This window comes from Ambystoma mexicanum, chromosome 9 (genome assembly GCF_040938575.1).
Source record: "Ambystoma mexicanum isolate Mex_15411 chromosome 9, UKY_AmexF1_1, whole genome shotgun sequence".
Lineage (NCBI taxonomy): Eukaryota > Metazoa > Chordata > Amphibia > Caudata > Ambystomatidae > Ambystoma > Ambystoma mexicanum.
In genome coordinates, this window is record NC_090931.1 from 192,549,260 (window position 1) to 192,561,502 (window position 12,243).

The 12,243-nt window shown below is 43.8% G+C and overlaps 1 protein-coding gene across 4 annotated transcripts in view; it reads right to left on the reverse strand.

Moving 5' to 3' along the window:
- Nucleotides 1–12,243, reverse strand: part of CEP164 (centrosomal protein 164) — a 586,844-nt gene that overhangs the window by 445,774 nt on the left and 128,827 nt on the right. For all 4 annotated transcript variants that reach the window (XM_069614472.1, XM_069614471.1, XM_069614470.1 and 1 more), the window contains exon 3: nt 11,559–11,670. In XM_069614472.1, coding sequence (XP_069470573.1) covers nt 11,559–11,670 — 112 coding nt within the window. The remainder of the gene's footprint in view (nt 1–11,558; nt 11,671–12,243) is intronic.

Below are 12,243 nucleotides of genomic sequence, written 5' to 3' on the forward strand. Positions count from 1 at the left end.
CCCTTAGCTAAAATCAGACCTCTGTCACAGTATATTGCTCTTTGTAACTAACAAATGTCAACTTGCCACCAGCCTCTTTGATAAGTCCAGACCCACCCCGCAGTTGATGTTATCGTACTGGTCAAGACCCTTACCCTGGTACCCCATATAAGTCCCAATAAGTAATGGTGCGATTACATGAATACAATTTATAGGTTTATGATGATTTGCTCAAAGGAGTGGTAATGACTACTGTTTAGTGCATGTTTGATGGTAGTGTATTATGTTAGCTTAGTTAGCGGCCACCCTGCCTCACAGCAACCTGACCCTCACCCCGCCTGGACACAGACAGATGAACCTTGTGACGCTCACCCTCCCGCCAACCCAGCAGCCAACCATGGAGCAGCAGCACCTATATGCGCCTACACAATGCAAGCTTGTGTCCAATCATAATGGACTTTGCAACATTCATGTCCGACATCATTTATGACACTTCTGCCCTTATAATCAATTGTAAGTGAATTGTTTGCCAGAGCACTCTCGGGCAGCAGAGTTCTCTAGATGCCAATTCTTTATAAAGAAAGACTAAATCTCGCAGCCTGTTCCCTTAGTCTCATTCCCTGTTGGGGTGTGTCTATTTTATTTGTATTGCATGTGCTAAAACGGGGATGGGCCTTTACACTTTCTATGTTATAGGAATTTGAGTCAATGGGTATTCCCGAGAATGGCCATGTACACAAATCACTTTTTCCTGTTTATCTTCTTACCACCCCGTTGGAAACACTTCTGTTCTTATGACACTTTCTTAACTTCCAGTGTCTAATTCAACCCAGATCATTTTTCCCTCTAAAACCACAGGGATTGTATATGTGGACTTTCCCTTTTCATACAAAAAGGCATTATACTTGTTTGGAGGTTGATTGGGTTGAATGGATGATATTGAGTTGGAAGTTTCAACTATATTCACAGGACAGTTTTTCACTAGATGGCCAAACCTTTTGCACAAATAACATCTCTGATACGGATCAAGAAATGGATTACTGTAAGATAGGTTTCTTTTTCTATTGGTTCTCTCCGGGATTCAGCTTTTTCAATCCCTGTTTGAAAAGATGGGTTTATCTGGGAAGATGAATGTCCAATAACTTCCTTGTTGAGCCATTAGAGTATGCCACGTTTTCCTCAAAATGTTTTCCTAAAACCACGTTTCCCTTCTCTTCTTCTTTGACTTTGGATATTCCCATACCTGTGGAGGTTCTAGCTGTATTTACTAATGTAGTGCATTTGTCAGAATCTTGTGATTCTATTTCAAAAGGTTTTAAGACCCAGCTCTGTATTCCTTCCCTTTACTGAGATGGGTTTCAAACCATGGTCTTCTGAGACTGAATAGGAAAAAGGTTTCCTTAATATGTTGTATCTTAGAATTCCTAGTGGTTGACCCCTTGTTATCTCAATGTGGTCATAGGAAAAATTCAAAGGACACATTTTACTTCATCCTCTTAGGCTGTATTTTTGATTGCGGCATATATATATATATGCCTAAACAAAGAGATTACCATCTTGTCTCTCCCTAATATTCAACAATCGAAAGGACAAAAAAAGATAATAATTTCCTTCTACAGATTTTCTGATGGGAAGTATGGCCTGAGTGTTTAACGTCTGAAAAGTTAATCCTACCTGATGAGCTTTCTGATGGGAAAGGTTACTCTTTTTCTTCATTATCTAGAGTTTGTGTAATTGTTCCCTTGAAAGAACTCCGATCCACATCCATCCCTTCACTATAAGAACATGCAGGTAGAACAGACGTATCAACTTTGACAAGTCATACAGGTTTGCATTAGGGTTTTAATATTGGTCTCCATCCCAGACCAAAGGAACCTTTCTCTTAAATAATGTTTGTGTTTTCTATGTTTTGTATGATCATTTGTTAAATGGGACTTCAGGTCATTTGACAGGAGCTCTGGATTCCCTTTCCCAAAGCTGAAAGCACTTTGAATAGTTCGCAATATTCAACAGCAGATTTCTTGGTCTCCTTGATTACCTTCATTGTTAGTTGGGGTCATCTTGTCTGGGCGCAGTTGATACTGCACAATCCACCCATTACAGGTTGCGCAACCATATGCTCTGTTGGGAAACGGGGGCAGTCGTCCCAAGCCACCAAGAGGATTCGGATGAAGAGGAGACATAAGAAAGAGTTGTAGGTATTTGGGAAGGTTATTGGAGAGAGAGGGGTGTCGATAGACGCTGCCTTATGGGTACATTTATCTGTTTAGGTATTGCTTGCGTTGGGAGTAAATCGTCATCTTACAAAACTCGCTGCCATTTTTGAAATCGAGGCTTAGTGCCGCGTTGCAGCCGGGGCAGCAGGCCCAGGCTCAGAACAGGGGGAGAGGAGAGTGCATGCAGGGTCGAGTTGCAGCATAAGCAGTAGTGAGAAAGACCAACCCCACAGACAGTCAAACCGTTCATTCTTATCCCAGAAGGAATGTGCCCTGCAAGGCCATAAGGGGGCAGATAGCTCCCTGCAAGATGTTATCCCATGAGAAGGAGGGCACAAGCCTCTCATGTTCCCCAGCCCAATCCTTAAGTTATAGTGTCCAGATGCCCCTGTCCCAAGACCCCAGCATTCCCAGACCAACCATAAAACTGTTAGTCCACCAATTCATCAGAAAGATCGCAGCAGAATATCCTTGCCCCCAGTGATTTGTGCTGCGAGGTGGCAGGGAGTGAAAGTAACGCATTTGAATCCTGGGGTGGGAATAAATGCAACAGCGCCAACGCGTCTGGGTTTGAGCAGGGGTTTGCAAGTTATTGTGACCTCAAAAGTATTACCTGCGCCCATTTCTGCAGTACCAGGTGCCCATTAGGCCACAGATCAGGAAGGTTCTGATTTGTACTTATAATTGGCAATTAGGAGCCATGCGCCCAATGACATACGAAGAACCCCACGTCGAAGATGAACAGAAGACGCTGGGACCAATGACCTGGCATCCCACCTGGAGCAGGCCACCCATGTATAGGGATCAAACCAACCAGCTGCGTGGATCTGCAACCTATTTGATGTACGTCAGTAGCAACGCTTTTTTTACCTTTATGGGCTAACGCCCATGCTGATTTCGTCAGAGCACTCTATGGCAGCAGAGTTCTTTGTTAGCACGTATATCTTTTATGAGACTAAACCTTGTTCTCCTTACAAGAGGTATGATGGGCCTTTTGCCCTAGTGTGTTATATTTCTTCTGGTGTGAGCATCAAGGGGCTTCTCTACAGCCATTAACTTCACAAGCTCTCTTCATTGTGTCTTGTTCAAGTGTTGCTCCCACTTCATTTTGCTCCCCTTTTCTGTTGCACATTATTCGTCCTTGATACTTGTAAGGTCTCTTTACAATGGGCAAACCCTTGCAACACGTGGCTTTCCTTGTATGCAGTCACTCTGATAAAATGTTTTACTTACTTTAGCTTTCAGGTCATTGTTCACTTCTATACTCTATTATCCTCTTGTTAGGGCTTCTCGCCTGCATTCGGACACTCAGAATACGTGCCAAATGCACGCAAAAACTCTGCTACACTGGATCCAGTCACTTGCATTCACTCAAGCACCGGGTTTCTGAACACATGAAACTCCCCGGTCGCTCAGTGAGATTTTGCCGCTTCTTCGCTGTTTCTGCCCTTAGGACTCCTGGGTCGCGTCTCCACCCAGGGAACGAGCTGTCTGGAGGCACCAGTAAGGGACTGCCTGTCTGCATGGCTTCTTCTTACTATTGCTGTCGGCTCTCCGGAGACTCAATTCTCTCGCCATGCTCCCACAGACCACTTCCCTCTGCTTCACTGCAACACCTTGGCATTCCAAATTCTTCCGTTCCACATCTCGGCTTGGATTCCTTCCTGCTCCTCTCCCAAGGCACTCTTTGCTCTCCGGGCTTTCTCCTTTTATACAGTTGGCAGTCAATAACAGTTCGTAGGTGCGATGTATCGAACTTAATTGCCTGACTTGGCCTGACCCTATAAAATGGGACAGGTTTGTTTGAGTAATGTTATTCCTTTATAGCCCATTTCCTCACGTCAGTACTATACTGGTGTTTCCTAAGAGAGTTCAGCATTACTTGGAGGCTTCGTCCTCGTCCCAGTACTTGATGTAAATTCAGAGGGTAGGCCAGGCTATGCATGGCAATATCCTATAAAAGCTGAGGGAGAGTAGGGTAAAATGAAATCAGTGTTGGAAAAGGGGGGATACCATTTCTCACCCTCAGGCACCCTCTCCCCAATTCCAAAGGACCCTCCACTCAGGTGATCCTCCCTCACTTGTCCACCCCCAGGGTCTGGATTTAATAAGCGATGGCCCTTCTCTGGCCACCTGAACAGAAGATCCCTACAGAGTGGAGGTGAAAGTGCCTTCAGGTTTCTCACAAGGTGTACTTACCTGCTGGAAGATTTGCCGCCATTGCTGCATTCTTTGGACTAGGTTTGGCCATAATAGGCTGTGTCCTGGGCTGATTTCTGGTTGGGAATTTTGGCTGCTGGTGGTACTTTCTGGGCCTTCTGTCCTCCTGCTGGCTGTACTCCTGCGCTGGGCCTGTAGTTTTGTCCTGGGACCATCAACCCGCAGTTTTACTGCCAACCTCCCGCTTTACCGCCATGGTCATTCCGGTTTTGGTGCTGGCCGCCGCCGTTGCCTGGGAGGGTGTTGAGACATTAACACCCTACCCTGTCTGCTCTTCAAGACCGCCCTGGGTCATCTGCACATATTCTTCGCTATGGCATAATTGTCTGTGGCGAGCACCCTCTCTTTGTTCACTGAGCCAATGGAACCTGCTTTGCACAGTTCCGCTGCCTTTTCTGAGTCTTCCTCAAGCCTGCATTTACTTCAATCTAGAGGTGGTCACGTCAAGGAATGTTTGTTCTTGTCCTTCATCGTTGGGGGTCGCTGTTGGCCCAGGATTCAAGTCTCTGGGAGGTCACATCTTGTAAACTACACCTGGAAAACAAACCTTGCACTTACTGGGTTATTTATCCTTACGGGAAACGACTTTTCAGGAATCAACACGGAGTACATGTCCCTGGGGTGGTAGGTTAATTACAAAACATACCTTCAGGAGTCCCACTGGACCTTTGCTAAGACTATTCGTAGGCGAGTCTCAACAGCAGTTTCTCACTGGTTTCTATTGGGGCTTTTGTGGTGGTTGTGCTGCTTCTTCCGGGGCTCCTGGTTACCCTGGCACTTTTTATTGGGGTCTCCTCTGGTCCTCTCAAGGATCATTTGAGAACAAATCTGGACCTGTGCGGAAGAACTGGGGCTTACTTGCCTTTTCCTCATACATCTGGATTGTCTATTGATCTTGGCCAATTAATTTCTAATGGAGAACATTTTCCAAACCTGAAACTCCAAAAGTTCATTTTGTTTGTTTATTTTTATTTCTATAGCGCTTTACAATCATTAATGAGATGGAACTTTATAAGAAATGTAGGCAACATTACAACACAGGACAGTATAAACAGAATATGAAGAAAGAAGAAGAAAAACAGGAAGAAAGAGCAATAATGGTCAAAAATATCAAATTGTGATAGTCCAGCAAACCTACATGGCTGTAGGACAAAATGAAGCCATTCCACCCCAAATACAGCATGGGTGAGGCAATGTCTAAAAATGTAACAATACAGCCTGCAGAACAAGTAGCAGTTCGCTTCAAAAGTCATCCTTCCAGAAGGCACAGAATTAGATGGAATGTCAGTGCATACCTTCGACAAAAAGTCATAAAACGCATCTCCTCGCCACACCATCACCAATGTCAAAGATCATCAAAGGCAGGGTCTGCCATATCCACACATTGAAGGGGATTCCATATCGGACATTTGTGCATCACAATGTTGTTCTCCTTTGCTCTGCGGTCTACTCTTGTGCCTCCTGCCATAGTTTTACTTGTCCTTGATCTCTTCCATCAACCAGGAATGCCTTTTGGTGTACTTATCTGCCTCTAGACTTTGTTTCTGCATCCAGGCCGTGCCACTCTTGCACTAGTGATTTTAAATCAATTTTTAAAGCTATGTATTGAACTACTAATCAAGGGATTGCCCGATTACAAAGTAACTAATTATGCCGGCATTTTATTTATTTTTCCCTGAAGCGTAATAATAAAGGCCTCCCGACTTCTGGTGGCTCCTCGTTGTTTTTTCCTCCCTCTAGGATGTATTTCCTTCACTGTAATGTGTGCATTTCTATTTTCCCAATACTATGTCCTAGCGGTATGGACGCGCAGTGACTGTTGGCAGTGGGATCCTGTAAATAATATTTTAACTGTTTTAACTGTGTTTTAATGTCTGGTTCTCCTCTCTTCACACTGATCAATGTGATTATGTCCCCACTCCTTTCCCGGGATAACCTCTCCACGTGTGGCCAGGAGACAGTAGCCACTACCTGATCCCAACACTAGGGGCGACTATATGAGGGAGGAGACCTTCAGGGGAGTGACATGATATTGGACGAGACATGGTGTCCCCTTTTACTTTTGAGGACACCCCCTCCATCACCCATGACATAATGGCATATTGTCATACCTCCCCTCAGCCACTTAGGAAGGTTACTGAAAAACCTTTTACAAACTCTGTATACAAGTCATCAAAGCCTGACTTGCCCTTCAAGACTACTGGGAACACTGCAAGACTTCATATAAGTCATCAAGAACTGACTTCCCTTTCCGTAAACATGAGAATACTGTAACGAAGAAGATGAGCCGAGCAGTGAATATCAATGAAGGCCATGAGCACAAGCTGCGCTCTATTTGTTGCAGGAACAGAACCGATGTAAGCTGGTTCACCAGTTTAAATCTCCTGGCAAGGAGAGGCTGGCTGGAGAACTCTAGTCCTCTCTCTGTCGACCAAGGGATTGTGGGGCTGGTGCGAGTTCCATGGAGCCAACCGGCTTCCCGAAGAGGCCAAGAAGAGCGGACTGCAGAGGAGGGCACGCTGCTAGGACGCCCGAAGCAGAAGACAGGCTTCCGAGCATTTGCAGATACCGATAGGCAGCCTCCACACCGCTGAAGCCATTAGAGGCGCAGAACCGACTAGCGGGAGCCAGGCAAGGCACAGAAGCTACGAAGCAGAGGCGGCAAGAGGGAGAGGAAAGCCTAAGAGCCACCACAGGATTGCCACCGGAGAACCTAAACATGCCACCAAGAGCCAGCGAGTTCCCCCAAGGGAAGCAGGGACACTGAGGCGTGTTGGCAACCCTGGCGAAAGCAAATAGCAGTGGATGAAGTATATGAGAAAGAACGAGCAAGTGAATATTTTTAAAGAGACAAATAAATATAAGAGACTTAAGTTTGTAAGTGTATCAGCATACCTATAAGAAAAGCCGTGGCATGATAGCATACCAGGCAGACTCAAAACAGAACAAGATAAATATAAGATTATGAACTGTGCGTAATGCACCCATGAGAGAGGCCCTGGCACGCGACTATACCAGGCAGATGCAAGTTGCAAATAGGTTCATAGAAAAAAGCCCTGGCAGGAGAATATACCATGTAGATGCAAATTGCAAGCCTGTTCATATAAGAAAGCCCTGGCAAGAAAGCATACCAGAGAAGGTCAAGTTGGACAGCGTGAAAAATATATCACCGAAGGAAGTCCTGACAAGGATATATCAAGACTAGCAAAACACTGTGTTGAAATATAGTGAAGGGGAGAAAGGGCCTGGCAGGAGAGTACACCAGGTATTCCACCAAGATACACTAACAGCCAAGTTGTTTTGTATACCAATTGTGTTGCTGATCAAGAGAAACTTCAGGAACAGATATTCTAGAAGGAATAAACCAGAGTGAAGAGAAATCCAGGGAAAGGGAACCACCCTCTGGAACAAGGAACTCTATCCTTCTCAAACTTGTGTGTTGGAGTTTCTTATTTCCTTTTTGAACATGTATACACTACATAAAGCCACAAGATATTTTTTTCCTTTTCACCTTAGAGTTGATTTTTAGAACGTGAGGGCCAGAATAGTACTTCGGACACAGGACGTTTTGCTTTGGACATCTTGACATTGGACAGACCCTTAGTTTTGTTTTAGGTAGGCTAACAGCTCCTAGAATAGGGACAGATGCATTTTCCAACCCCGTTTTATTTTAATAAACGACTTTGGCCAAAACCATGAATCCCCTGTATCCGCGTCTCATTCCTGGTTCCTCACATAACCATTTGTCTTTATAAGTAATGTGTCTACCACCAGATACTGGGCCGGCAATATTGTATAAGAGTGTCATGTGTATTTATGCCATTTACTATTCTTATATACTAGGCAATTTGTACTTGTGTTTTGTTTACTAAAGTACTTATTTGACAAATAGAGGTGTGTGTATTGGTTTAACATAATACATGTGTATATGTTTCAGTATACCAGTGTGGTGTATTTTCCATGATTTAAGTGTGTGGACTAATTAAACCTTTGTCCCAGACACACCTGGAACTAAACCAGACTACTCTGGTTTGACTTCTGTTTTGGGCTAGGTGCTCTGCCCTACCTTAAGGCTAGTGGTTGTACAGTGCTCAGAGGGTTGTGCAAAAAACGCCTTAACAGAGAATAAGAGACAGAGTGGGGGGAACATACATCTAGGCAAGAGGCCACAAAGCAAAAATAGATGCATGCAGAGAAGGTGCAAGTGGTGGTACTTAAGGGGGAACCCTGTAGCTAAACCCAATTCTGTTTTGGAATTTTTGGAAAAAGCAGGTTTACCCACCTGCTTGAGGATTTTCCACAATTGCTGCATTTTTAAAAACACGTGCACATAATGGCTCAATGCTGTGTCCTTGTTTGAGCTCCAGTTTGGGTTTTCAGCTCCTGGCTGTCCTTCCTGGACCCCTTCCATCCTCCTGCTTGCACAAACTGGGTGTTGGGTCAGGCCTTCCATGCTGGGACTGTCTCTAGGCCATTTTACTGATGCTTCCTGAAATTTACCCACAATGGTGTATGCCTTGGTACTTGTTGCTGTCATCGCCTGAAAGGGTGTTAAGACCAACACCACCATATCTGCTCTTCCGGGCCAGCATGGTCTTCCACTTACATCTTGTTTGTGGGACTGTCTTCTGCTGGTTGCCACCCTTTTGTCATTTGAGCCACATAAGCCTACTGTTTCAGGTTCTCCTGCCTGCTTCATTGACTTTTAGGGTAAGATTCTACTCACCTGAAACGGTATGGAGTGATTTTAATTAATTGAAAACGAAGAATGAAATTTTAACTAATCAAAAACGAAAAAAATATCGATTTAAGAAAATATATATTTGGGGGTGTGGTTGGGTTAAATCTGGTGAGGAGTAGGTTTAAAACAAAGGGAAACAGGGATTTGGCCCTCCCTCACCCCCAAAAAGAAACACAAAAATGTGATATAGTTTTGTTGTTTTGGATTAGTTAAAACTGCATTCTTCATTTTTTAGTTCGTAAATAAATCAGATGCAACCACCTGAAACTCTTCTAAAGTGAGTTTGGGGGTACTGAACTGTCCCTGGACATTTTTCATGTATCCCGTTTGGATCCAGTGAATTTTTGGCCAAAAAAAAGGAATTCTGTTTCTCATCTGTAATGATTAATGTATTTTTTCTTTTTTAAAGTCATGTCTTCCGCTTCTGTAAATGTGAATGCCTATTTACACTTAGTATTATGGTGATGCCAACTTCTTTTTCCCTGAAGTGCGATCACTTGGTATGTGTAGCAAAATGTATCGTATCATCTGGTTGTATTTTAGAAGGTGTTCTGGTCCTCTAGAAAGATTGACTGTGATGTGTGCATTTGTATTTTCTTAAACACTAGGTTCTAGAGGTCTAGAAATTCTGACTTGGTTAGCGTTTGTATTGGGATCCCGTTTGACTGTTAAATGTGTTTTAACGTACATCTCCCTTTTCTTTCCAACTCTTCTCTTTAAATATGAATTGCCTAGATCGAGGTAGAGGACCTACAACATAATATAAGGAGGTATGTTGTGTCTTTATTGCATTTACTGTTTTTATAATACACTAGGTAGTTGTATACTGTACATTTTATTGCTAAAGTACGTATTTAACTATAAGAGGTCAATATATATGTGTAACATTAAAAGTGCATATTTTTCAGAATACCCATGTGGTGTATTTTCTATAGAGAAGAGTCTGGACTAATTGTACATTTATGTCAACCAACTTCTCCTTCCCAGAGTTAAGCCTGACTGCCCTGCCACTCCACCGTCCCTTTGGCTTCCCTTTTGGGCGTACTGCTCAGCATCAGCGTAGCCTTAGTGGCTGTACTAGCCCTCACCACAGCCCTGTCTAAAACCTGTTGTAACAGAAGGTCTCAGGGTCACATTAAAAAAAGGGATCTGAAAAGAAATAGGCTAATCTCTATTGGAAGGTCCAAAAAAGGCATTGTCTCCACCATGACCAGAACATTGTAAAATAGATCAAAAAGTGCAGTATCACACATGCCAGCAATTTAAGAGAGCAAACACTGGTTATTATAAAATGGAGCATGCTCAAGATGTTTGTTTATTTGATATGGTGCAGCCGAGACCCGCAGGTAGTTGGGCGCAAGCAATACAAGGATACTAATCAGCTTAGTTACACATTGTTATGAATATACAAGATTTAGATGCGCAGTATTTATATACAAAAAATAAAAAGGCTTACATACAGGTTATAGTACAGGCATGGACAACAGTTCACTAGACTGTAGTAGGTGATAGGGTTACTGAGAGAGGTATTTGGAGTATCTGCTGGTGGTGGGATGACATATACGCGGTTGGTGGGAGGTATGGTGTGCTATCTGGGTGGGGGAAGATATCTCTGGCGCTGGGTTTAGGCATCATTGGACCATAGCCATGCAAGGAGTTTACGCCTGAATGCGGGGTAGGGTTGGTCAGATCTGAGCTCAAGTGGGAGTTTGTTCCAGGATTGGGCAGCTGTAACTGGGAAGCTGGAGCCGCCAGCTGTGTTCAGTTTGTACCTAGGAATCTCAAGGGTGAAGGCGTTGGGTGACCTCATGGGTCAGTTAGAGGTTTTCCTATTGATTCTCTCTGTAAGATACGGGGGCGCAATGTTGTTATGACATTTGGAGGTCAGGGAGAGTGTTTTGAGGAGGACTCTGTTTTATGTTGAGCCAGTGAGCATTTCTTCTGAATGCAGAAATGTGCTCTCTGTTAGGAATATTGAGAGCTGCTCTTAGAGCATTGTTTTGGAGTCTTTGTAGTTTGTCTAAGATGTATTTATTGGAACCCGCATAAAGTGCGTTGCAATAGTCCAGTCTCGATAGTATGAGTGCGTTGGCTAGGGTGATGCGGCTGGTTTCAGAGAGGAATGGTCTGCAAGCTCGGATCAATTTGCAGGTATAAGCTGTTGAGGATGATAGTGAATTGATTTGCTTCTTAAGGGAAAGCGCAGAGTCGAGATAGAAGCCAAGTGTTGTTTTGACAGCCGGTACCACTTTAATGTCGTTGTTGTCGATATTGAAGGTGGCGTAGTTGGGGTCAAGTTTTTTTAGGGATTTTTTTAGGGATTTTTAAGATGGAAGACATTGAGGATTTTGAGATGCAATGCTTTACTATGTAGCTTTCAAGTGGCTTCAATATGGACTCACCAAGGCTTCCACTCTGCAGGTAAGGGGGCCACGATACCTTCCCTGGCCAGCCACATGAGCTCTGGCTCATTTTCAGGGTCCAAGCCAATCTCCCGGGCATACTCCTGAATCTCTGCAGCCAAATTCACAAGAGAAGAAAAACAAAGAACAATCACATTAATATCTCAATCCATTGCTGGGAATCTACGGAATACTGTGGCGAGAAAGACGGCAGAGGTCACCCCCAAAATGCCAGCAAGTGGCGTTCTGGCACATGTTAGGCACCGCCTGACCTACAAATGACCTATGCAGTTCTACCATTCTTTCAGAGATTCTCCCTCCCTCCAATTTCTCTTTTGCCCCTACTCTGTGATTTTCCCTTTAAATCACAGCCGCGCTGGAACGAAGCTGGTCAGGTTCCAGCTTAAGAAATTAAGAACATCTATGGGGTTTGTGGCATTTTAAAATATAAAGAATGCTTTTGATGAGGTAATGAGTGCCTGAGCACTGTTGGCAATCAATGAAAAACAAATGATATTTAAAATTGTCCCTGCATTTACAAAATCCCCTCCCCCCTCCAAAAAAAAGAAAACACACACACTGGTGGGTTAGGGATACAAAATAAGAAATGGTTAAGCAGTTTACAAATATTATTGGTCTTGCCTTTCAGAACTTGCAGGTAAACCGACTGTTGAAATAATTCTGG